The 27110-nt window shown below is 34.9% G+C and overlaps 3 protein-coding genes across 11 annotated transcripts in view; 1 reads left to right on the top strand and 2 right to left on the bottom strand.

Annotated features, from left to right (window-relative positions):
* The window catches only part of LOC116174394 (prolactin-releasing peptide receptor-like), an 84241-nt gene extending 72776 nt beyond the window's left edge, over window positions 1-11465 (bottom strand). The window contains exon 1 of the mRNA XM_031492310.1: window positions 11276-11465. The gene's annotated coding sequence lies outside the window, so the exon portion shown is untranslated. The remainder of the gene's footprint in view (window positions 1-11275) is intronic.
* Window positions 11466-16336: 4871 nt separating this feature from the next.
* LOC116174823 (protein FAM166B-like) lies at window positions 16337-24565 on the bottom strand. 9 transcript variants are annotated; one of them, XM_031492819.1, is made up of 13 exons: window positions 24500-24565; window positions 24366-24423; window positions 24232-24289; window positions 23833-24009; window positions 23420-23482; window positions 23305-23362; window positions 23176-23231; window positions 23037-23104; window positions 22906-22965; window positions 17614-17689; window positions 17404-17569; window positions 17147-17356; window positions 16337-17102 (listed from the first exon to the last, which is right to left on the bottom strand). In XM_031492819.1, exons 7-13 carry the CDS (start codon window positions 23197-23199, stop codon window positions 16864-16866), a joined length of 843 nt encoding a protein of 280 aa, XP_031348679.1. In that variant the 5' UTR covers window positions 23200-23231; window positions 23305-23362; window positions 23420-23482; window positions 23833-24009; window positions 24232-24289; window positions 24366-24423; window positions 24500-24565; the 3' UTR covers window positions 16337-16863. The 9 variants fall into 9 exon arrangements, with proteins under 9 accessions (XP_031348679.1, XP_031348680.1, XP_031348678.1 ...); XM_031492820.1 differs by having other exon boundaries at window positions 23420-23901; window positions 23953-24009; XM_031492818.1 differs by having other exon boundaries at window positions 23420-24009.
* A 688-nt stretch (window positions 24566-25253) lies between these two features.
* On the top strand, window positions 25254-27097 carry LOC116174728 (drebrin-like protein). Its single transcript, XM_031492698.1, has 4 exons — window positions 25254-25497; window positions 25550-26440; window positions 26497-26789; window positions 26835-27097. Exons 1-4 carry the CDS (start codon window positions 25415-25417, stop codon window positions 26972-26974), a joined length of 1407 nt encoding a protein of 468 aa, XP_031348558.1. The 5' UTR covers window positions 25254-25414; the 3' UTR covers window positions 26975-27097.
* Window positions 27098-27110: the final 13 nt, after the last annotated feature.

The following is a 27110-nucleotide window of genomic DNA, read 5'->3' as shown; positions in this document are numbered from 1 at the left end:
AAGTGTCCAAGCATGTGGCAGGAAATATCTATATGTATATAAGTTTGGGCTGGCTTAGGTTAACACTCTCACTGTTGCATCGCCAAAATATTGTGTTCGTTAAGCGCTAATTTGTGGGCCAATTCTCAAAATTTGTGCGCTCTCGTTTGCGAGATAATCGAAATTTCCCGTTGAGGGTCCAACACCATCATACTCGTTTCACATGACAATAATACCATAGTTAACGTAGAACCCCTTCAATCGGATCGACTTGAAACCTATGCCATAGTTTTGTACCTATTTTGGGCTGATTTATGTGCCCTTCGTTACGGAGAAAAATTTTCTGTTGGTGGTCCCACTTATTGCTAAATTGTTTTGTTCTGATATGTGCCCTGAGACCAAGGTTTTGAGTTTCACTTTTCAAACAACTTAAAATTGCTTTAAGAGGTTGCAACTTAACGCAACAGCTCTATAAGAAAACTTTGAACACAGGGAAACAAGACCTTTACAGTTTGAGATTCAACTTCACACATTTTTCAGTATAAAAATCGTATTTTACCATCTGATAAATAGGATGGAAAAGAAATGTAAGTGGATAAATCGGGTAAACCCGTTTTACGCATTTATATTTTAGAATATGCGACCCACTTACAGATTATCGCTCACTTTCTTACATTAGAAGTTTCTGGTTATTACAGTGTTTATTATAATTACTGTATACACTGTATCGCAAGTGCTTTGTAGAATTAGACTATAATTTTACGTAAGTTGATTGCAAAGTTTGTGTTAACAAGGTTAGTGTTTCCAAGTGCAATTACGAGCAAGACTTTGATCTTCTTCGAGTGTACAGAAAAACAGTTTTGTATGATCCGAAATATGCGAAAATCATTGCCTCTGCGTCCTCAGCCTCTACCTATTAAATTTCCTCTCCGGCGGATTTTCCACAGAAATCGCAATTGTTTCGTAATTAAATTAAATGTATGCCATTATAAGGTATTGGAAATGTTGGACTGTAAGCATAATAAAAGCTTGTGACCCATTTTAACAAAACACAAACCGTAAAATCTCTTTGTTTGGACGACCACGCAAAATAATTGTAAAAGCAGCAATGCCTAGAAGTTTCAGACGCTCTTCTATTGTTCCAAAATTTAAATCGACAGTTCATAGCGTACGTGTTTGACAATAATTCATAACAGAATTGCTAATTTAATTTATTGACGCAAACGGAATAGTCTGAATAGAATTAATTAAAATAGCGCTCGCAATGCTTTAGTTTTCAGCGGAAAATGATCATACTACATTTTATAGGAGATATCTTGAGTAATATTATTCTCTGGAAAAATATAACACCGTTAACTAGGTTTGTTGAAATACATAAGTAATACTATTTCGGTTTGTTATACTTTAGAAGGAATTATGTCAGTCTCGTTACTACGAAACCAGAAACACCAATAACTACTTATTCCCGAATGTACAATACCTTTGACTGTGACTTACTTAGATTTGTTTCATGTTCTTAAAAGTAATCTCTCGTCTCCTCGCTCATAGTACCTAGACTCTTGCGAACGTTTTTCTAGTTCTTGAAACTTGATCGAAATCGTTCCTTTGAAACTCCCCAGAGGCAAGTTGCTTTGAATTGAAGACCTTTGATATTCTGATTTAAATGTGGAAATACTTTTCGTGTAGACTTAGAAGTTTTGCTCATGGAAAGGGTTTATTTCACAAATTAGTCACTTTGGAAATGTCTGAAACATTACATTGAACTATAAAATTAGCTCAATGGTTTAGTTTAGAGTGTTCGAACTGTTTCCTAGCCTCGGCTGTCTGTTGAAAAAAATCTCTGCGTTTTAAAGTAATTGCGCGCGATGGTCATTTTCGTAAGAAGAATCCATAAAACTGGACTAGTGGGTGTGAGTGAGACTAAACTTGTCTCTCTGGCATTGCACTGGGATTCGCGACCTAACGCAAATTATTCTTTAATGTGTATGTTTGGTAAACATTATATTTTCAACCGACCGTTGAACAAGACATTCGCTGCCTTTATGGACGTTTTCAAAAGAAAGCATCTCCCTAGAGTTTCGAAGTTAATCAGGAATGCTACACTATCTTATGTTGATGGAGGTAATAACTGTGAAAGTACATTTTCGTGAATGGCTGTACAAGTACTTATAGAGAGCTGATATCTGTTGCAGTAGTAAGAATTGAAACGGAATCTGTTGTTATTTCCGGTCACGTAAGTAACTCACGCGAGAAACATGTTCCAAATTGCTTATTACATATTATTAGACGTTAGTTCACACTCTAGATTAAAGGGAGTTTCTTGAACCGAAACATGTTAAGGGAAACAGCTGGAACAACGCCTTACAAGGTAGGTGAATTAACCCCTACTAAGAGATAACGTAAATAACTTCGAGCTTTAATACCTACTACTGGTCGGGGTTTATAGTTTCGCTAAATAATTAGATACTTTAAGTCCGGTTGAAACTTTAGTAAGCACCTTAGTTGAGTTTTTAATTTGAAACTAGGCTACGATATATCCGTAGCGTTACGGACGATGGTGTACTCATTTAATATTTATAATCTTCACGTAACATGAAAAATAAAAATCCCTTGAGGATAATTCTAGAGAATTTAGAGCAAGATTACGTTTTGTCACATAATTGGAAGCTCACAATACAATAAACCATTTTTATTTGTAGCATATATATGTTAAATTGACATTTTAGCAGGTTTGAATGAGTAGGCTAAGCCGCCCTTTAACTGTGAGGGTAGATAAAGTGATCAATTTAACCGTAAGGTTCGATAAAGTGAAACAGATAATTGTGCATTCTGTGACATCAGTCATTCTTATGTGAAATGGGACACGAAGCACGATATAAAATGACGTTCATTACATGATATTGTTGTTGCAATGGAAAGGACCGCGAGGGCGAAACCTAAGCTTCCCATTTTTACGTCTAAATTAAATTCAGAATTGTCAGAAGCTTTACAATGTTTTCTGCTTCTGCTATAAAATAAAGTTTTGTATTATACACGACGGTAAAGGGAAAGTAACTATCTCGTGAAAGTAATTCACACAATGGTTAAAATATCCCTTTATCGTCTTATACAAATTAATATTACCGTTGCTTTCCTTTTTAGTTGGTGTATCGTATACACAGTTTTAACAATTTGCTTCGTTTATAATTACTATTTGTCACCTAATAATGCAATTATGCCTTTAAGAGACCTTAAAAATGTTTTTAAAGAAACCTTAATCACTCTTTGAGATGTGTGATGTATTAACACCCCGTTAAAAGCATGTGACAGTGTCCTAGCATCAAGTATTCCAGGCCCTTTAAAAATGCTTAGGGGCCATTAAGATTTTTGAAAACTTAACAAGAGCCTCCATGAGCTTCTATGCGCTTTTAAAGGCATGCGGGTTTACGTTTCTTCAGAAGCGTGTAAGGTTTTGAGCTCTGTAAAAGGTTCTACATTATTCTCAAATTTTTACTAACATTAAAGCATCATAAGCTATTCACTAAATACTTCAATATCGGTTAAGATATATGAAATGGAAATGAAATTTTTAAAAGAATTAATTCAAGAAAAGGACAAAACCTACCCATGGCGATTTTAACTTCTTTTCGAATGTTCTAGAAGAAGTGTTGGATAAGACTGTCAATTTAAATATTATTTTAGGGGTCAAATTTAACGTCCATTTTTCTGTGGACAATCAGTCTGAAAAATGGAAAAAAGCAGGACCTCAATTAGGATTTTCATTTGTTACATTGACTTGAAGTTCCTTTTTTTGTTGAACATGGGCTTAAAGTAACTTGAGCGCGGAGTATTGAAATAGTGTGAACTTCTAGGGAGGAAATTAAGAGGTATCGGAGGAGAACTTTAAGAGAACTTGAGTTGAAATTACAAAGAAAATAACAACTTGCATTTAATAGAACCTTGAAAAAGGCTTGAGAGTAAATTGAGGGAAACTTGAAAGAAACTTGAGAAGGTTATATTAACAAATCTATTTTTTCCTCTGCAATAGGTACATACATCAATCGGTTCACGTTACTTGTGCAACGTAGTTCTTGTTTCGTAATTGTGACAATTTTAGATCAGTTTTTGAAAACAGAAATTACCTTTACTTGTGCTGCAACATAAAATTTTCCTTGTAATTAAATATTGAACCGTGTATTCTCATTTAGATGGAATTTAATAAAACTGTACCGTTATAAAGCGGTAGGTAGCCTGTTTAATATAGCATCAACAAATTCGAATTAGGAAATTGGTTTAATTTTCGAGTATACTTCTAAGAACGCGTTACTGCAAACAATACAAAATTATAAGTAAGGAACAGTGTTTAAATGTGAGGGTTTAATTAATTTTCACCGTGCCGGCGACGTTACAACGTAGAACACGTACAAATTGCCTTGCAATGAGAAGTACTAAATTCGGATTTCGATTCAACACCACAATACCATGACGGTAAGCATTTTATTTTCTACCCACAAACCCGAAATAGTGTAGAATCCGGTACCTACCTAATTTTAGCAGCGGTTTAATTGTTGGAAAATATAAAACTTGCAATAGACGCATTATAAAATTTTTGACTAAGAAGGGTACACGTACAAGCCCGAAAATTGTCCACGAACGAATGATTTCCATAGTGAGAATCCTTGTTTAAAAAAATTTTTCGGAAGTTCTAGGCCTCTGCTTTAATTCATAACGATATTAATTGGGATGATAAGATCTTATTATTTAGAATATGATTGACAGACTTTTTTACTCCCTTAATAATATTTATACAGGGTGTTTTTTTAGATGGGCCACACGACAATGTAAAGGCGTTGAGTTATTTAAAATGGGCCATAGGGAAATTTGTTACAAGGCTGGTGTTGGGACTTCCTTGATAATCCAAGTATAGATGTAAACCTTAAATATATTAGGTACATTTTTTAACAATTTCTATGATGCATACAAGATTGCTTATCCTGAAAGGAAAATGATCACTAGAAAACGTGATGTTGACATAAAATGGTTTACGCGAAAACTTAAATTTCTTAACGACCCATGCATGCCATTTAAACATAATACATTTTAGAAGGTTTTTAAAAGAAAGAATACGCAGTAGCACTATTCCTTGATTTGATGAAGGCCTTCGATTGTGTAAACCACAAAATGTTATTAATTATAATAAATAAATTGGAAGTGTACCTACAATTTTTATCCGAATAGTGTTAAACGTATTTGATCATATTTAGATCGCAGATTTCAAATTGTGAATTTTAAAGGTAAATCGAATAGACCCTATAAAGGTCGGTGTGCCACACGGTAGCGAGGTCTTACTTTTCCTAATATACAAATAATTTTTCAAAATGTGTAATTAGGTAAAAATAATACCCGTGAAGTTATGTTTACTGCCAATAACAACGCTATTACAAAAAAACAATTTTTTTACGCTATTGAACAAATTGAAGCTCAAAAAGCCTCTGATTGGTTTCAAATAAATTATTTACATTGAAAGATGGACAAAACTTAAAAGAATGCTATTTTCACTTAGCAGTAAGCTAAGCGAGCTATGAAACACGACTCACTAGTTATAATAATAATAAAACTAGCATGTTCATTTTCGCAAAACTAAACATATCAAGATTGTTTAAAGGTGCTGCCGTTTTAAATTTATTTTAATTTATTTAAATCAGAAGTTACGACATCCGCCCTGCCCCGGATTGAGCACCCTGCGATTACTATCTCTAGCCCAAGTTGAAAAAATCACTTACAAGTTCAGATTTGCTTCTGAAGATGGCCTTAAAGTTAGTGGCTATTTTGTAGAGCTACCAAAAGAATTGTTTTGTGAAGGTTTTTTCAGAAACGGCAGAATATGGTGTGTATAGGTTGAAGCTGTATAAACTTTGTTTTGCCTTAAATTCCTTTTCTTTCATATTAAGATACGCTACATGAAAATATCCCCTTGTATTTTTGATTCGTTCCAAAATGGAATTAACCACCCACGTCGCTATATTTATCTGGAAACAATAATCCATTATCATCATTACGTAACATTATTGCCGTAACGACATTTTAACTTGATAACATACCCTAGGGACCATTGCGACGATATAAAAGTTATTAGAGTGCTATCATTTATTTTGCACGAATAAGTAAGTATAGTATTTTGACGGTTCTGATTTGAATCGCATGCCGTACACATACTTTGCAAGAGAGGGTAATCGAAAATAAAGGGAGATAATTTGATTTGCGGTTTTGAGATTATACAGCAGATTAAATTTGCTGTTTACTATCTTGCAGAAGTTTAGGTATTTATGTATAAAACCAAATTTTAAAATCCACCAATAACATTTTTGTGGTAGGTAGGTATTGCTTCAAAACATTTTTTTAAGTTTATAATATGCGTACAAGTTTGAGTATAAATAACGTGAGAAATTCCACGAAAAAAAATGGTGAACAAACAAAAGGACGCATTACATTCCTTCGGGCATTAAATCTAGATTGTGACACCCTCGCCCCCAACAATTACCTCGTCCTAAAGGGATGCATTGTATTGTGTTAATTTGGGCAGGGTTCGAGGTGTAAATTTTCTACATCTCACTGAATACGCTTTATGAAGCTAGTAAAACCGTGCGTTTTTAGTCATAAAATGTTTTCAGCTAAACGCCTTTTTTATTACTAGCATAAACTAGCCCAAAATTGTCTCGTTAATTAATCTGAAATTTATGGCGAAAACGTTCGTGGTTCAATGTTTTTGTCGATGACCACCCGAAATAGTTTCGCAATGTAAGTTGACGAGAAGATGCACGGAATTCCGATTCGCGTATTTGCTCTACTGCAGTAAAAGGCTATAAAACACGTAATAAAGTTGTAAAAGAGCAAGTCTATGATGTTTTCTTTAGAGGTAGAGCTTTTCATAATGTTTCCCATTTTCGTTTCTTATACTTCACCCCCATCAATTTAAACGAACGTTCTCCAAAATAACTAGGTAAAAGTAGAGATTATTGCGGACAGTGTCTCTTGGACCCAACTGAATTAAGTTATTCAAATTAAGATGAACGGTCCTTGGCAACTAAAAACGTAGTTGTATTCATCAGCGAAAATTGAAAACAGACACACACAGACCTGTGGACGGTAGAGAAAAAGTTTTTCACGAAGTAAAATTACTTCGGGACAAGTTAAGTAAAGCGTTGGATATTTTAGAAATTAAGTACAACTTTTCTAATATTCTTTTAGCTTCAATTGAGCACCACGTAACTTCGAAAACAAAAGTAATTACAAAGGTCAAGAAAATAGAAAGTGCAGAGTTCATAAAATTAGGTGACGCCGCTACAAACAATTATAATTTATAACGGCGATCAGTATTCATTGTCACCTTTGGTCCAAGTTGTCAAACTTTAAAATCAACAATTATACTTAATCTATGTGGCCTCCTTTGCTGAGAGTACTGCTGGGGGGTTTTCCATACCCCGAGAACCACGGTGCTACGTTCTTCCACAAAAATGTCTAATGTTTCGGACTCGTACGATAATTTGCGAGAATTTTGTGTGGAGACACGTTGGACTAAATGTATTAGGATCAATGTTAGTGGTAACATCGGGCATTATCCTAGGGAAGGATTAGCTAATTTCATCTAAAAATGTTGATCTATTGTTTTAAAAAGTGTGCACATCGTGGTGTAATTGATTCATTTATTTAATAAATATAATCCATTTTTAATAATTAGATACGCTGTATTAATTACTATACATGCAAATAAAACATATACAGCGCGTTCGAGATAAGGGTGCCGCCTCAATATCTCTCTTATTTGACGAGATACAAAAAATTTGTCAAATATAATTTTATATGTGACCTATCCGATCGCATATTGAAACATCCGGCATCACTTTCAGTTTAACCGGAAATCGATGCAACTTTTGTCTTTCAAACACAACAGATAACGCGCATCTTGACAGCACAGAATGTTAGATTTTATAAGTTTTCTAAATATTGAATCGCGAATTTCTCCAATTTGTTGTATATCACATTGGTTGATCTTTTCAAATATCTTAAAAAAACATAGGCATTTCAGGTGAAAAACAAAAGTTGTCCCGAATTCCGGTTAAACCGGATTGATGTTTCAATGTGCGATCGGATCGTAACGTCACATATAACCCTCTTATCTTGAACGCACTGTATATTAACGATAAGACCAACTTCTGAACTTCTGAGATAAGTTATTATAAATTAGCCCTTTTCCATAATCTTTGAAGAATAAAGAAACCAATTTCATGAGAAACAACATTGACCGTTCCCCAAAAAAATTACTATAAATATGCAAATTTTCTGGGCACTCGTATTAACTTAACATTCGGAATATCAAAATGTTCAACTTGAGTACACCGAGTGGCTTTAAACTATACGTTCTTGTTAAAAGTACACATTTAAATATGGAAGCATTTTCTCGAATATTTCGACCTGGACAAATTTATGCTAAAGACGTAGGCGACAACGCTTAAATTTGTTTTATAACAATAAAATTATACGCTGTCATTGAAACGACGTTTTCTTTTTCGAAATTGCTTTTGTAACCTTCTTCTCGAACTCACCTTAGGCGTAATTCTATTAATCTCGCCGCCTTAATACATTTTGTACACTGTTCCCAACGTCCGTTAGGAGACGACTGAATTTTTAATGGTGAGCTCTCAGCACTTTACGCCAGAAAGAAAGACATGGAATAAATTTCAGCCTATTTCCTAGGGATCTTTCATGCAAGCTTTGAATAAATAGGAAAACGTGAGATTTTACATGTGTTTCCACTTCTTTCTCGCATTTAATCGATTTTTCTTGAAAATGGATTGTATGCTTTATTTGTTTTAACAGACATTGTAATTAAATTGTTGTTACTTAGAGTCGAATTTCGTCAAACATGAGTAAACTATTAAACTAGATAATGGTGAATAGGTGAGGTGAATGAAACCATTTTATTAAGTTAACATTGCTTTGGACACGCCTCTAACGTAACAAGTAAAATAAATTTAAAGAATCTGGCGGAATTTACAACTACAGTACCAATGCACTGAAATTGGATTGTAAAAATCTCAAAGCCTTATCGTGACCGAAATTCGAAAATAGAACAAAAAAAGTCCCAAAAATCTCTTTAATTTTGCCAAACGGGCTCAGATATATACGGCTCATGTCGTATTTACTGATTTAATGTACTTAGTGCAGGGAACAGACTTATTTGAACTTGCAAAATGAGAAGTAGTTCCAATTTTTGACCACCAGGTCATCCTCCGTGACGAAAAAAATTGTATTTACTTCTCTTTTTGCAGGAAATGTCCATCTTCAGTCTCTATTTCCCGGACTGACATGGACATCTAAGAGGACCCACCCTTAATAACTGAAGAAGGAAGCATAATATGCTCTTCAGTAAAATGGCACTACCTACTTCAGTTTAGGTTAACCGATTTTCACATAATTGGTCTTGTTAGAAAGACCTCTTTTCGTGTTTTGCATCAATATAGAGGGTTATACAAGATACAGGATCAACTTCATGCAGCTCTAAAAACAAAATATGCAGTAAATTATTACGATTCAATTCAAATATGTGACAACTGGGGGAACCTTTAAACATTCATTCATAGTCAGTCGATGGCTTGATTAATTGCAACCAATTTCTAAAAACCTCAGACTCCATTTTTGGGAAACGATGTCTTTTTACAAATCTGTTAAATTTGTCACGCAACATTTACGTCTCAGCTTGCATGCTGGTAATTAACTGTATACATAATTGTACTTCATAATGAATCGGAAATATGTATCAAAATCAAAATTAAAAATTCAACTTTCATAATGACACTGACATAATCCACACGCAGACACGCACGCAAACTGTGCGTCATCTATTGAATGTTCTCCAAACTTACGAATTGTATTTATACTCAGTTGTTCCCCTTTAGCATCGTCTAGTTTGTTCGGGGGCCTATGTATCGAAAATAATGGCAGACGTTTTGAACATATACGTTCCTCTACCAATCATCACATTGTACAACTGAAGAAGAAAGTGGAGTTTTCTGAAACTACAATCAAAATTGAAAAATTATCGTATGCAATAATGAAGTTTCACACATAGCAATCAAGATACGGGTATATTTCAATTTTAAATGTATTAAGACTAACGCAGCAATTGTTTTTACTTTCCTCACTAGAGAGGAAAATCACATTTTCAACGCCCTTTTTAGAGACGAAAGTAGTTTCAGAAAACAAATATTACTGCCCCAAATTTTAAAAAATGCATACAATTGCATATGTCACTTGCTCAATTAAATCAGGACATCAGGACATCAGGACAAAAATAGCTAAAATTTCCTAAAAAATATCTTATATGCATGTACCTATATTAATTATTGATTTACTCACAAAGGAAGGAAGTTTCTATTCCGGGAAATTTTTACAGTGACATCTCCATATAAACACGAATCTAAACTGAAGTACCTATATAGTTTTCGACTGACTAATACAAAACACCAGAAATTAACAATGGGAAAGTTACCAACTACTTAAAGGAGTTTTAAAAAAAGACACAACAAAAAATATTTCGACACAACCCCACACTGATTCCTTGTCTTTCAATAGAAAAAATGGTATTAAAAAAAATTCCATAAACCAATCACTACAAGAAGACAAATTCACATGTAAAATTTGCGAGAATTATTATGCTACATTGTAAGCCTCGCTATTCTCTTGAATTTAAGATGTAATATTTAACATATTTAAATCTACCTCCCCCACAAAAATAACTTTTGAATTGACATTCTCAGATTTACATCATTTTCGGATTCATTTCATCATTTCAATTTGACTTCGCAACCCCAAACTATATGTATATTATTATTCTGTCATTCGTGATTCTGCATGCAAGACAAAGCTTTACAGATTATCCTAAACACCGTTTTTCCGGCGTGTCCATTTTTCTTTCGCATTAAATGTGTTAACTTTATACCCCATCAGTTGCGAGAATAGGCCGAATCGCGTGCTGAAAAGCTTTCTGTTAAGTTTGAATTGATAATTAGTGTTTAAAATGACGCGAGGTTTATTTAAGTGGATAGAATTTGAAGAACTTTTCGCCAAAATGTACAGTCGGTTATTAATCTTATTTTTAAAGGTTTTATGTAATTTCCTGTTCGATTTAAACTCGTGAAAAGATCAATTTCCGCAAATTTCCTTTGGGAAAAGAGTATCAGAAATATCACCGGGTATATAAAAGTAACCACCTGTTACGAGAGACATACATAGATATATTATTCGTAAATTAATTTACCTTGGGAGTTAAATGAGTTTTGTTTTGACGTTGGTGTCATTGGAATGAAGACCTGTTGTTTAAACTTTAATGAGTTTTTGTCTGTCCGTTTATATTTAATTACTTTCACATTATTTGACTTGGTCCAGAAAATTACGTAAGAACGTAGAGCGCAACTAAGGCCAGCACCGAGCGTTTGCAACGACCAACAGGTACGGTAACACTGAACATTAGATCGTCGCGACGCTTTGCATCTCGGCGATTGGAACGCGTCGACTCTATTGGATGAGCATTAATATGTAATCAACAAAAAAAAACTGTTAATGATTTCAAAGGCGCATGTACCTACTGGCTATGATTTTGAAAATATGGAGTTGCCCGAGCCTGATCTCATTTCAAAGTTTCATTGGGAGAAGTGCAATAAAATTGCCCAGGTGAGGATCAATTCACTCAAATCCGTCAGTTAGTGTTAGTGTATAACGTAAAATTTTACTTACGATCTTTAGCTGACTTTGTTGCACCTTTCGAAATAAAACTTTTACTGAAAAACCAATCCGAGCTTTCAAGCTGTTGAACGAGCCCCATTGGACTATGCTTCAAAGGCAACAAAAAACGTTAAACTGCACAAAATAAGGGAGAAACCTATCACGGATTAGCTACAGTCCTGATCGTCTCAGTGAAGTACTCACATAAGTTACAAGCACCCTCGCTTGCTCAACGTTTGACATGTGACTTTGGCAAAATGTGTTCATTATAAAAGCGAGTAATCATTGAAATGAATGTTAAGATAAAAATAGGGCTCATTTAAATATATACCTTTGTGTGTCAGTTTTTTACGTTTATACCATAAAATGCTTTGCAAGTTTTATTACACTTGTTTGTAACGTTACTTTTTTATAATGCAGAGTGGCAGTCACGCAATTTAGATAAAAAGTGCCCTTTTTAAAACGCAATTGTAAAATTGCTATTTTCATAACACAACACAACCTAAATTAAGGTATAATATAATATCTTTTTTGTAAGTCAAAGTCACATTAAAAAGAATAAAACTTATACTGTTGTACGAGTTCTTTTTGCAAATTTGATCAATTTTCAATGTTTTAATGACAACCATAGTTTGGGTGTTGGTATCATTATTAAATTAAGGAGATAGATTGCTATAAAAATAATTAATCTTCGGGATCTTTTTATGGTAACCTACGATTTTGCTTCTGATTATTTTGATCGCGCAATTTTTCAGTTAAGAAGATATCGTATGGAAATTCATTCATGCAGTAAATTGTCGCTCCAACAGCCAAAGTCTTATATTTCACCTACCAATAACTGGGATTGGCAGAAAAATTACACTTGTTTAGTCGCCTCTTACGACACGCAGAACCCTCTGTGGTTGGGTAATTTTTCCCGTCTTTACGCGGGTTGAAATGTCCGACCGCAAGAATAATGAAGTAAAAAGGTTTTCCTCCCTAAGGAGTAACTTCAGCGCATTTTCCATACGTTGATCAATACTTCCCAAAAAGACATAGCTAATGTGCGCTATGCTTTTCATTACTAGAGGCGTCTATGGTTAAAATTTCAAGGAAATATCTCCATTAATAAAAAAGTTGACGTTGTGCAGTTCGCGCATACGCAAATTTAATTGTGCTATACAGGGTGTCTTATTAAATTGGTAAAGTTGTGTAGTTTTTGATGCTGATGGATATTCCGATGTAATATTTTGAAAAAAATAATTCGTTTCGTAGATAATTGGAAACAAGTGAAAATACCAATTTTAAAAAAAATTCAAATATTTTAGTAACAAAGAGAGCTATCGAAAAAAGTTTCAAATATTGGATGTTTATGTCACTCGATAGACAAAAAATTCCAAAACCAGTGATACCTACTAAACAGTTAGTATTTCATTTGGGAATCAATCTTGCATTTTTGCTTTGAAGTTTACAATGTATTTCTTATGGCAATAATTCTATGTGAAATATCTTCGTAAATAAGGACGTTCGCGCATCTAATGTTTACAATATGAAATATGTTTGCCTTAACCAGAAGCATCTGTGATTAAAATTACAAAAAGATATCTTGATAAATAAGACATCAGTTGATATTGCGCATCTTGAACATGCGCACATTAATTTCATGTTTACAATATGCGATACGTTTACTTTTACTAAAAGCATCTTTGGTTAAACGGACGGACAGAGAAAGTGGCTATAATAGCGCACCAAACTTCTTTGGAAAATGCCCTAAAAATCTAATGCATTTTTGATTTTCGTTCAACCTGTACCGCTAGTATAGCGACGACCACTATAATTTGAAACGGCACGAAGACCTCTCATCAGTGAAGTGCGAATGTGCAGTCAGTGTCAATCCTGTAAAAAATGAGAGAGGACTCGCTGTCACTCCGAATTGCTTTTTTTCTTAAGCTGTTGCAATATCTTCACCGATTGTAACCTTAAGACCAATAAATGAGTGAGGTGTCAAGATGTGCGAAAGTAAACCTTGAATTTCAAACCTCATTTTTAAAAATCGTAGATGAGGATGACGTGATTGAGGTGAAAAGTAGTCAAATAAGCATGGCGAAGAAGTATGAAGTAGGTTGTAGGAAGCATGAGCAAGATTTGAGGGAGGCGTAAAGAAAATATGAGTTAAAAAGGGGACGAATAAGACGGGAAGGAGGCGGTGTAGGTGTGGAAGAGGACATGAAGAATAAGACTGCTTTACTTCACAAGCACAAAGTAAGTAGGTAATTGGCTTCCAGGTCCAAGTACACCAACTTAAAATAGCCTCGTAACAAAAATGCCTTTCTTCCAAAGCGACAAAGCTGAATGTCTTTAAATTTACAGCAATTAATAGGATTTTTCGAGAGTTTTTACTTGCCCAAAGGTACGTATTTGGAATTTTTTGCAGATAAAATGAGTATACAGAAAACAAATAAAAATCAGCGTAAAATATGCCTCTTAGATGACCACAAGTTTAATAAAAACCTCGAAAAAGCGCCACTCTGTATTGATCTTTTGCTAAGTAATTGATTGTGTAAAATAAAAATGAATTGTTTGGTATAATAATTGATAACTGAGGTTTAATTATCACCCCCAAACAAAAAGGGTGCAGTAAATAATTGATTTCAGGTCAAATATAAACGAAACATCACGTAAACTGTAAAGTTTCGACTGATGGGGTGGGATTAGGTACATTTGTAGGAGTAGTACATACATTGAATGACTCATTAGCGAGGATCATTTTGAAATACTACTGGTGTGCCATTTATTGATTGATGCTACTTTGTGTAGGTACAAATGAAGGTTTTTAACACAATTAAATGTAAAAACAACCAGTTGCAGATCAAAGCTCGTTTTTTATCAATCACCTACTATATTCATTAGTATGCTCAATTTTTGCCCACACGCGCCACTGGTATACTTTGAACGTTTGCATTAGGCATTATGACCAAAGCTTACAATAAACAGAACTAAAAGATTCTAAAACATAGCCATTGTATGAAATGTGTTCGTAAAATTTTTTCTCAAATTTCAATGCATTTTGCGTCATACAGGCATACACTCGTTAGCTTCTCAAGATGCGTAATAACACGTTCGAAAACGTTGTGCTCAAGCTATATTCTTTTTAAGTATATTTTTCGTACTTTTCTGGAACGAATAAACGACAATTTCGAGCATTTCCGCACAACTAAACACCTTGCCAATAAGAAAAAAGGTCACGGATCACAAGGAACAAAGTTTAAAAAATTGTTCAAGTTAAAAAAGAAGCAATAATTCGTCCTCTTTGTGTAACAGACAATAACAGTAGAATAATAAAAATAGTTCAATTAAGCAATCGTAAACAAATTAGAAAACGAGAGGTACATAGATACACTGCAATCAGAAGGTAAGAAAAGCGCCTCTAAAATGATGTCACTAGCACCCACGTTTACCTAAAAAAAAAGCGACCAGCTTTGAAAATTATTATTAACGAATAAATTGTACATATATATCTAAGAACGTTATTAGCGTTTTTTATAAGATGATACATATAGATTTATGACAAATTAAGAATTCTACCCAAGCACCCCTTACTGTTTCGCTCGTGTACGCTACGTTTACCTAAAAGAAACGACCAACTCTGATAATTATTTTTAATGAAATTGTGCATAAATGAAAGTGCTTCGTTAGACTTGTTTAAGGGATCATGCTTGTATTTATTATACCTAGGAATATTTAACCAGTTTCTACCTAAAAACACCCAAAATTATTTTTACTACCCTACGTTTACTTAAAAAAAGCTTGGAGAGTTATTTTTAATGAAACTTTGCGTAAATGAAACAACTTTATTAGCGTTCTTTAAGGGGCGATGCATGTGGATTTATTGTAAATAAGAATATTTAAACAGTTTCTATCTAAGCACTCAAAACAAAATTATCTCGCTTGTGCCCATTACGATGACCCAGGAAGGACTCGCTTTGAAAATTATGTTTAATGAAACCGTGCATTATATCAAAGAACTTAATTATGGCGTTGTGCTACATTTAGATTTATTATAAATAAGAATATTTTAAACAGTGTCTACCTAAGCATCCCCCGAAATGTTTTTGTTCGTATCCATTAAGTTTACCTTTAATTACTAAAAGGATCTTCAGATCCTTTATAGTTGTGCATGTTTGTCCGTCCGTGGTCCATTTAAGATTCTCTTTAAAAAATCTCTCGTAAAATCTCAACGCATTATAATGAATATATGCTTTAAAAACCCCCATATAGATTCGTTCTTTATTCCCTTACGTATACAACTTGGTTTTGAAGAAATTTGTGTTAAAGAGCCCCACGCCGACAATTTCTTAAGAGTTCTATCTCAGATTTTAGTAGTTCATAAATTTTATTATGCTTTCTCATTCAGTTTTTCTCCGTATACTCAGTTACGATCTTTTTGTGGAAATGTGTCAGAATATTTGCGCATTTCCACGAAAGCCAAATGCTACTACATTAATTTGTACCAATAAGAACATGCGATTAATGCAATAACACGAATTAATCGTATAGAGTCGCTAATATATTCAGAAATACGTTGTTGATTGATTTCCTTTTAATACTTTGAGCAAGCAACAGCAATAACTACCGCTTACTTAAAGCATTTAAGCAAGATCACGTGTCAGAGTCTGTACCCAATCACCGAAGGTGATGAAAAATATACACCGAATAAAAGAGGTATCAGTTGCTGCTAACAGCAACATGTTTGCGGTAAATAAAACAACAAGAAAAATTGTTTAAGAATCCATATCTTAATTTCTTCCTGCCGTTGCTAATTTATCCTTTTTTATTATTTCTCCAAGATCCATTCCAATTTCCAGGTATTCTTTTCCGCACTCCACAATTGCAGTTAGTGTTGCTAAAATCCATTTTACAATGCGCAGACGTACTCTGAAAATACTGCTTTATTCCGCTAAAAAATTACAGTTACATTTTATCGTCCTTATATCTTCAAGGAAGCATGCCCTAATGACCTACTGTTAATAAATCAACTATCAGCGGCATTCGGCACGTATCGCTGCAAATATTTAACACACTTCACGTTATACCATGAAATATGAAAATAAATAAAAATACAACTGCCATAATCAATTGTAATTGCTAAACGTACGTATACCTTGGTTTACCCTCACTAATTATTTCATTTATTTTGTAGCTAGTTTTCAGCAGTTCCTCCTTTTTTAGTCGTTCTTCGCGTAGCAGCGCCAATCCGCGTTTGACGACGGTGTTGTAACGTTTAGAAAGTGACGCCTCGGTACCCTTAACTCTCGGTATATGTCCCGTATATCCGGCGATCGGGGGATGATCGGGTGATATTTCCCTTCCTGAAAACAAAGAAGCTGCACAGCTTTAAGTTGAACTTTACACTCACCGTTAAATTTACCCAGAGTCTCGTAGTTAGTTAAACTTCGAGTGACTTCGTCTCTATTACGGATCGAAACCATCCGGGGCGCGCTTTGGGTGCGGAAAAGGCTCTGCATCTCTGCACGTTTTTCACGGAGACGACTCTGACTATCTGTAAAATCCGCCATGCTGTCATCTGCAGTTCGCCCGAAAGATTTTCCATAGCGGAAGTTGAGAGTGGGAATGAAACCTAAACTTGATTGATGCTAGTTCAATTTTCGATCCACTTTCCCTCACCTGTGTAGCCTAAAATGTACTTTGGGGAACGGTTGAGAGGGTCTAAAGCGTAATCTTTCGCTTGATCTTTGGCACGGGAAATTGGTACTAATGCAATTTTTCGGGCATCGTCCTCGCGGTAGCGATGCCGCTGGACCTCGTTGAAGATCTCTTTGTCGCGAAGATCCTGGAAAAATGATGATAATGTTTTCCTCAATATCATCCACTTACGTGCAAGATTTCCTTGGTCTCCGTCCCGTAGGGTTTGCCATACTGGAATCGTAAGGTCGGGCAATGGCCGGTGTATCTATAAAGATATACCATGTGTTAGAAGTTAGGTTACTACTCGTATTGTGTCCTACCGGATTAAAACTGTTTTTTTAACAACTACAATAATTCAACAAGGGACTTAATCTGTAAAAAGTAGGAGATTGTAACGGGATCCCGCCAAAGCGTCCACGATCTTTTTGCTATCCGAACTGAAGCAAATTTTGGGGATTGAACAGTGGAAAGTGGATATTTTTGTGGAAATCTTCGTGGCACGAGGAAAAATCTAAAAAGCTCTAGAGAAAACTTAAAAATTAGGAATTTCTTAGAATGCTGAGGCTGAGAGTGCTGTGAAATCTCCAAAAAGTTCTTTCTAGTGATATTCAGCGCTTTTTCAGAATATTCTAGCGTTATTCCGAAACGTTGTGAGCCCTTTGCAAATTCCCGCGTTTTTTTAGACGCCCTTCAGAAACTTTATAATTCATTCTGAACCTTCCAAAGTACTCAGTTCTTTCTAAAGCCTTTTAAGTCGCCGTAGGTACTTTCTGAAACTTACCACGCACTCTTATCATTGAACATCATAGGACTAAAAAGTACCTACTGGAAAAGGTCTAATGGAAAGCACTTACTCCTAGCTCGTGAGCGCTACAAAACTCTTAAGAGCCTAAAACACTTTGTACATCAGTCGATAACTTAGGCGCTCTCCGCTCGGGAAATCTAGCGTGTTTCCTGAAAAACGAGAATAAAGGCCTGAGAGAGAAAGCTCTGGAAAGCACCTTCAAGAGAATTGTATAACCTTTCGAGAGTTTTCGAGTTGCACATTGAAATTAAAAAACTCATATTGCAATAAATAAATAAATAAATTCCAAACAGAAATTCACAGGCTTTCTTCATTTGATCATTGAATTCGGAAAATGGAAATGCTGATCAATTTCTTTGCTCCTCCGCATGGGCGAGGGCGATGTAAATCGAGTATTACCTTTGAACACAAAATTTATATTCAAAGGTGCGCTACTGAGCTCTTTTGCCTAGCTATTTGTAAGTTACTAATAAATGTTATTGTTGATTTAGTGTAATTATTGGGTTATATTAATTGAAAATAGTATAAAATGAAGTGTTCACACGATAGGAGATTTAATATGGGCCACAAACTATAAGAAACTTTTTCCGAAAATAGGTACATTATGCTTTTACCCTCATTTCTAAATTTAATGTTCTTACGTCACTTACTAGCAAACGCACCCCAAACTCATTAAGTAGGTGTTAGGTTAAACCTGGTACGAAATTATCTGTCACTCTTTTGCACATATCCATTACTTCGCTAGATTTAAACATTTTTAAGTTAATTCACAGTCACGCAAGCGAGACTGGCATGATTAATTCAATTCGTATAGTAATAGCTGCTGGTTTGTATACAGATTTTTTTCAAAGAGATTTAGCCTTGTTGTTCCTGAGGACGATGCATCAGTCTGTAACCAATTGATTGCGAACAGTTTTCGGCCAGAGAGAAAACAACGGAATCGGCAAGGAAATTTAACAATTAATGTATAGGCAAGTAGAGCAGGTTTGATTCGCATGATTTCGCTTTAATGAACACAACAGTAATTTGTTTAAAGATGAAACAATACAAACTACGAACGTTTGTTTGGTGAGAAATTGGCACACTCTGACACTAGTTCTCACTCATTAAACTTTTATATTTGAAATGTAAAAGAAATTCTAAGCGGGAATTCAATCAGTTTCGTTATAATTAGCCATAACTAATATATTAATGAAATACTCGTGGAATTTCGAACTATTGATTTACTTTAGCTAGAAACGTATAGGTAAAATAAGACATAGTGACGGGCAAATAAACAAATTATGTAATCGCGACCGTGAATTTGTTACTACTCGTATGGAAAATATTTCAAAAATCATACCCTGGTATAAAATTGTCCGAGCTGTTCGTCCAAAAGTTGTATCTTTCCTTTTCAGTGATCGGCTGAAACATATTCTAAGTTACACAACGCATCGATCACACAATATCGCCTCACTATGAAAACCATTTAACTGCTTGTTTTCCCTCGAACAATAATATGAAAAGTCTTTAGAAGCGCGCATCAGGAAATATCAAACAATAGGTAGAGTAGGTAACAAGTAATTGTGCGCTTCTGCGCGACATTGCCGAATGGTTCACCTAATTTTGTTTAAATAATTTTAACGGAGGAAGTGGGATGCTGTTTTTATTCTCATTTACCGCTTCTATCTATTGCGTGACTATAGGTAATCGTAAACTTTTTGTTTTTGTATTTTTTTATGCATGTAATTATATTTACTGATGATTATGTGTAGGTAAGTGTTTATAGAACCGAGTTACGATCTTAATGGAAAATTGTCTAGGTTTTTAATTAATTGAAATGTTTTTATGTTGTATTTGCAATATAAGATAATAGTGATAGTTGTAATGGGGAAATCTGAGATCCTATGATAGTGAATGTATTAAAAGTTTTAATGGAATATTTAATTTTAAACGTAAAACGGACTGACTAACCCATTAATGTATGGTAAGATGCAGAGTAAAGATGGTTAAGAAATCAATTTTAAATCAGAGGTTCTGTATCTATCTGCATAGGTAAGTGAGTGCATGTAGTCTTTGGTCAGATGTAATAGGGGTAGAAAATCTAAACCTTAAACACGGTGTGGATTAACCGATTAAAGGATTAAAAGGCATAATAAGAGTAGTTACGACGAGTCAATTAAAGGGTTGATGAGTTGATTGATAAACTCGTAAAATTTTCTAGGCGTAATAGAAACAGATCAATGCATAAGTACGTAAAATAGGAGTTGTAGTGGTGGAAATTCGCCATAATTACATTTAAGAATGTATTATGGGTATACCTATGTAGATGTAATGAGAAAACTAATTCCAAACTTCTAGATTTCTTGATAAGAAAGTGATAACCACATCATGACATTTTGTGTAGGGTTGCATTTGAAGAATTAATTGTAGAGCTGAGAATCGAAGTGAATAATAAAATAATGTACAACAAGGAGTGAATTAAACCATCAATTCGGTAATGAGTATAACACATAAATCGATTCCGTCCGGACAAGTGTGCTTCAAGCTTATAAGGGTGGATGGTATGGACAAATTTTAGACGCCTTGATATTACCTGATAAACGCATCTGTAAAGCTTCCCCGGGGTGGTTTCAGTCAAAGAATTACATACTTTTGTGATCATTTTTCAAGGAGGACCGTAACAGGGAATTGGGAAGATATGAAATACTTGTGAGGAAAAGAAGCTCTTCCTGAAAAATAATGACAAAAGTACTAAGGGTTTAACATCGGGAAGAGAGTTTAGACCGGGGGTCTGGGAGGTACATTGGTAAACCTTTAGTACCTTTGTGATCATTTTTCAAAGAGGGACATCGATTTTAATTGTTTTTTAAAAGTTTTGAAACAATTCACAGAATTTAGCTGGAGGGGGGGGGGGCATTCCATACCCTCCACACGGCTCAATCTTAAACTCTCTCCCAAAATTATAAGCCATTAGTACCTTTGTGATTATATTTGTGGGTATTCCATACTTCCCATCCACACACAGTACTCCCCAGACGGTCAGACCCCCCGGTTTTATACTCTCCCCCACATTGATAAACATTTAGCACGTAATTTTAAACTTGAAATTGTGTGGTAACCAGTAAATTATCTAATGTATAAGAAGATATAATGGGATTTGTTACACCAGGTTTTTAACATAATCGTCAAATGCTTAAAGAATTAATTTCATACTTTCAGCGGTAAATAATAGATTAATGTATAAGACACTTATAATAGGACTTGTTGTGCAAGGAAATTAAATCCAATCGTGAAATTCTACGGTGATTAACCCATAAACTCATTTCCAAATGCTTTAGGGGTGAATATAACGAAGAAATCAATTTCCAACTTTGACATCCCTTGATAATTAACTGACAAACGCATTGGAAAAGAGTTTTTGCACTTCTAAATGCAAGTTCTTTATAAATTATGAAGGAATAATTTACCCACTTAAAATTCGGTGGTAAATAACAGATTAATGTATAAGGTATAATAAGACTTATGGTAGGAAATTAAATCCACTCATGAAATTCGGTTGTAATTATTCCCTTAACGCATTTTAAAGTGAATTAGGGGTAAATGTGACGAGGAAATTGATTTCAAACCTTGACATTCCTTAATAATTAATTGATTAAGGCATTATAAATCCAGATAAATCTGGCATTAGATATTGTGCATTCTTTGGAATACGAATTCAATATTCCAAATGTCATTTGTTTTTCCTGCGTAGGTAAGTCATATTCAATTTTCTTTACATTAAATAGTTAAATAAATGGATTGTTCTACTGTATAACTGAAAGAGCATTTGGCAATATTGTCATAGTTGTCTACGACTCGCGTTTAAAATCGGTAAAATCAAAAGTGATCTTACGGATCTTAAGGAATTTCTTAATTGCCTCTTTGAAACAAAGAAATGCCGAAATCGAATTTTGAAAAATTTCCGAACGTAGGTACACGTAGCTCCTATGCAAATGCAATCGTGGAGCCTTACTGAGTGTATGCAAATCTGATATAATTACAATAAGAAAGAATTTTATACCTAGATACGAACATTCGGAGACTGTTGTGAACAAAAACCGTGTCAAATGACTATGTTTATTTTAAGCTTATTTACATCCTGTATATTATCCTTTTTGTAATTTTAGTCTTACATAGTCAGATAGTCACTCTAAAAGAAGAATGAAAAAATTGAAAAATGGTATGCCATTCTCCTACAGGTTTCAGCGAAGAATCGAAACCTGTTTAGTGGTATTCAATTCAAGTTTCACTACAAGTTATGATTGCATCTGAATGCAATTTTTTGGTAATAGGTATACTTTTCTGAATTAAATGAATCAATAATGCAAGTATGGATGTGAGATCTGTAATTAGGAAAATAGGTAGATGACAAGACATTAATAATTAGGACGAGCGGGTTTTTTTTGTTAAATAATTCCCAGTACAGTATAATTATCGCATTTCCTCTTTTTGTGCATCCTGACAGGGCGGGACTGATCATATTTGAGAGTTGAAACTTCGAGCTGATAGGGTATTTCAAAGACATGTCAATGCATTACTTATACTGGGACTGAAAGGTGCGTTTGAGCTTAAAATGTGAATAAATTCATCACATCTGACGTTATTGGACACTCATTTTAAATTTTCGAACTTATTCACACAAAAGTATCACTTACCTGTTACCTTCCCATTCCTCGACTGGATTACTCAATTGCTCCCCATACCATTCCAATAATCTAAAAGGAGAAATGTGCATTACCCTACGGTCAATACAGAATATTTTCAACAAAAAAAAGTTAATACTCGCCGATCTTCCCGTTCATTTGGTTGTTTTTTCTCATTTTTCCATATTGCTTTATATGACATTCCATTAATCTAAACAGAGAAAAGAATGTTTTATATTTACTTGACAGTTTTTAAAAAACTATTTAACACAAAAGATTTACCGATATTTCTCCAGTTGGCTGCATTTCTCTATTGCTTCATACGACATTTCGTTAATCTAACAGGAGAACTGTGCATTAATTTACATTCAATTGACAATTTCTTAAAAAAATATAATATAAGACACTCACCGATATTTTCATTCACTTGATTAAATTTTTCAATTGTTTTATTTGCCACTCCATTCATCTAAAAAGAAAATGTGCATCACTTTCTACTCAATAAATTTTTTTAAATCACTAATACCAAAGACTCACAGATATTTTCGTTTACTACTTGGCTGCATTTTTCCAATATGCCATTCCATTACTATAAATAAAACAAATGTGCCTTACTTTACTGTCAATAAAGAATTTTATTTTATAGCAGATGTTAAATTGACATTTTAATAGGTATAAATTAGTAGGCTAAGCTAAGTCGCTCTTTAACCGTGAGGATAGATAAAGTGAGCACGAACCACATGCTAATGGCCTCTGTCATTCTTATTTCAAATGGAACACGAAGCACGATATAACATGACGTTCAGGACATATGACAATACTGTTTCTATGGAAACGATTGCGACGCGACGCTTGCCATTTTGACGTATAAATTAAAAATGGTTAAAATATCCCTTTATTGTCTTATATAAAAAATAGCTATTCTTAAATCACTAATACCGGAGACTCCCCGAAATTTTCATTCACTTGGTAGCGTTTCGCCATTACTTTATATGCCATTTCATTAAACTAAAAGAAAAACGTGCGGTACACACAATAAACAATTTTTACTCCACCCACCGCTATTTTCATTCGCTTCATTACATTTTTCCATTTTTTATTTGCCATTCCATTCATCTAAAAAGAAAAATGTGCATGTACATTCAATAAACAATTTTTTTTAAATCATTAATACCAAAGACTCACAGGTATTCTCTAGAGTACCTATTCTCGTTCACTTTGGTTGCATTTTTCCATATTGCTTTATATGACATTCCATTAATTTAAACAAAGAAAAATGTGTTGTTTTTACATTTACTTAACAATTTTTGAAAAAACTATTTAACACAAAAGATTTACCGATATTCTTCTTCACTTGGCTGCATTTTTCTATTGCTTCATACGGCATTCCGATAACCTAACAGGAGAAATGTGCATTAACTTACATTCAATTGATAACTCTAAGAAATCAATACCTACTATAAAACACTCACCAATATTTTCGTTTACTTGGATGCATTTATCCATTGATTTATATGCCATTCCATTAATCTAAATAGTAAAATTTGCATTAGTTTACACGTAACAAACAATTTTTGTACTTAAATGATAAATACCGGAGACTCACCCATATTTTCATTCACTTGGTTGCATTTTTCCATTGTTTTATTGGCCATTCCATTCATCATCTAGAAAAAAATTTGCATTACTTTACACTCAATGAACATTTTTTAAAAAATCATTCATACAAAAACTCGCCGATATTTTCGTTTACTCGGTTGTTTTTGCATTGCTTCATATGTCATTCCATTAATGTAGGGGCAATGGGCATTGGCAGCTTTACACAGAATCATTATTATAAAATATAGATGGAAAAGCTTTGATAAAACCATATGATGGAGCAAACAGTTCCACTGAATTTTTTGTAGTATTGCGCAATCTTTATAGTAAGCAAGCTACCACACACCCAAAACAAACCACCACCCATAACAAATCCCTTGCCTTATTGTTTCCTCTTAAAGTTGAGGAAGTAACTAACATCATAATCTTACATTCCATTTTCCAAGAACATACTATAAGCTGGTTTAGAGCTTTTGAGATAGGTAGGTACTTCTATGCCTTTTCCAGAGCTAGACGAACCTAAACAATTACGCTCTGGAAAAAGCTTAAAAGAGACAACCCTACTGCTAGCAGAGCAGTGCTATAGCTAGGAGGGTCGAAAACGATCATAAGATTGGAGAAAGCTCTAGAAATCCACTGAAGGTTTAAAAGAAATGGTCTCGATCTCTACGTCACAAGCCTTATCTTTTGTTTAATGTATCCCAAGTGAATTTCTTATAGCTAAAATTTGTGAAAAACTGTTACACAGAGTCCGTCCCTGCGTTGTATGTTTAACTGCAAACTACTTTCTGGATCGTAGGGGGCAGCGACCACGACCTGACTGCAAACTGTAACTTCAGCTGTTGTATTCAGAGCGGCTCCTTGCACTTAGACTGCAAATGTGAGTGGAATACTTGAAAAACCTACCAAAAAGTGCAATAAAATGGCAGTTAATTTAAATAAGCATCGCGAAACCCTGCTGCAAAGTTGGAAGGACGTTTTGGACGACAAAACCGACACAAACTGGTACTTAAATACGAAAGGAAGGTTATGTTCAATGCTAAAAATCATCTTCTAGGGCCCTTTTCGGCTATGAGGGACAGACAAATGACCTCAAACTTGTAAGTAAAGGTTCTAATGGAATCGAGGAGCTGACAGAAGATTTGAATAGTGGCAAAATTATGTATGCATTCGTTAAAATTAACGATCCCAAAACCTCATTACCCAAATTCGTGCTCATAAACTGGCAGGGCGAGGGGGCGAACACCGTTCGCAAGGGCCTTTGCGCCAATCACTTAAGGGACGTCGAAAACTTTTTCACCGGTGCTCATCTGACCATTAACGCCAGGACCGAGGAGGAGGTGGAACCCGATCTCATTATTACGAAGGTCTCAAAATCGGGCTCCGCGTACAGTTTTAAGGGCCCTCGAAGTGACACATCTGGCCCAACTGCGCCGATCGGTTCGACGTACAAGCGAGTCAATCCGGTTAAGGAGATTAACGCGAGGGAGCGCGATCAATTTTGGCTGAAAGAAGAACAGGAGGAGAAAAAAAGACTGGAAGAGGAGCGCGTACGTAAGGAAGCGGACCGCTTAAAACGCGAGGAGGAGGTAAAACTCAGGGAGCTTAACGAGGCGGCTCAGCGTGAACGCGTTAGTGCACTACGAAACAGCCAAATAGCGCAGGTGAAGGAGGCCGAAAAGGTCGCGTTGGAAAGCGAGAGGAGGCGGTCGATTGAAACTTACATGGAGGAAGCGGAATCGAAAGTGAACCAAAGCGATCTGTTACGTTTGCAGAGGAATAAGGAGGCGCAAGAACTGATCTCCCAACGTACGATTGATGCACGATCGATCTTTGAAAAGAACACGGCAGCTGGGCAGATAAAGCGCATTCCTGAAAAACCTGTTAGGAATTCGTTGCTCAAGGCGCAAGCACAGCAAAGTGATGTTCAAGGCATAAATGATGTTCAGTAAGTATTAATAAAAAATAGTATAGTGAGAGATTGGATTGGACCTTTTTTTGAAGGAAAATTATTGAAGAGAATACTAAACCGATCGAAGAACCAAGTGATGACGAATCTGATCAATTCTCCACAATCAAGCGGTCACCTCGTGACATCGAAAAGAAGTCGGAGTTTCTCTCCGAGCCAGAAATGAATATAAAGAACGGGATCAACGATCAGCTTTACAAGGACAGCATTTACAGCTCGACACACATGCAGCAGATTACTGATCAACAATTTGTCGATGAAGTGATATATCAGGACTTCAGCGATGGTCCTGGTCTTCAGGCCAGAGCTCTATATGATTATCAAGCAGGTTGTCCTTGTAAAATATCTGACTTTCACTAACTTCTGTTTTCAGCCGATGACACTGAAATTACCTTCGATCCTGGTGATATGATCACAAACATCGATCAAGTAGATGAAGGTTGGTGGCAGGGCTTGGGACCTGATGGCACCTACGGCCTGTTTCCCGCAAACTATGTGGAGCTTATACAGTAATTTGATACGCTTATAAATGCTCATTAATCATTGTATTACACTTTCATTTCGAAGAGAGACTATGACTTGTAAGGTGCAATCTGTGCACAATTTTATACGAGATATTGTTGTAGCTTTAAAGTTTAAATTGTTTCTT

This window comes from Photinus pyralis, unplaced genomic scaffold, assembly GCF_008802855.1.
Source record: "Photinus pyralis isolate 1611_PpyrPB1 unplaced genomic scaffold, Ppyr1.3 Ppyr1.4_LG6, whole genome shotgun sequence".
Classification (NCBI taxonomy): Eukaryota; Metazoa; Arthropoda; class Insecta; order Coleoptera; family Lampyridae; genus Photinus; species Photinus pyralis.
This window is presented reverse-complemented; position numbering and strand designations above follow the sequence as displayed.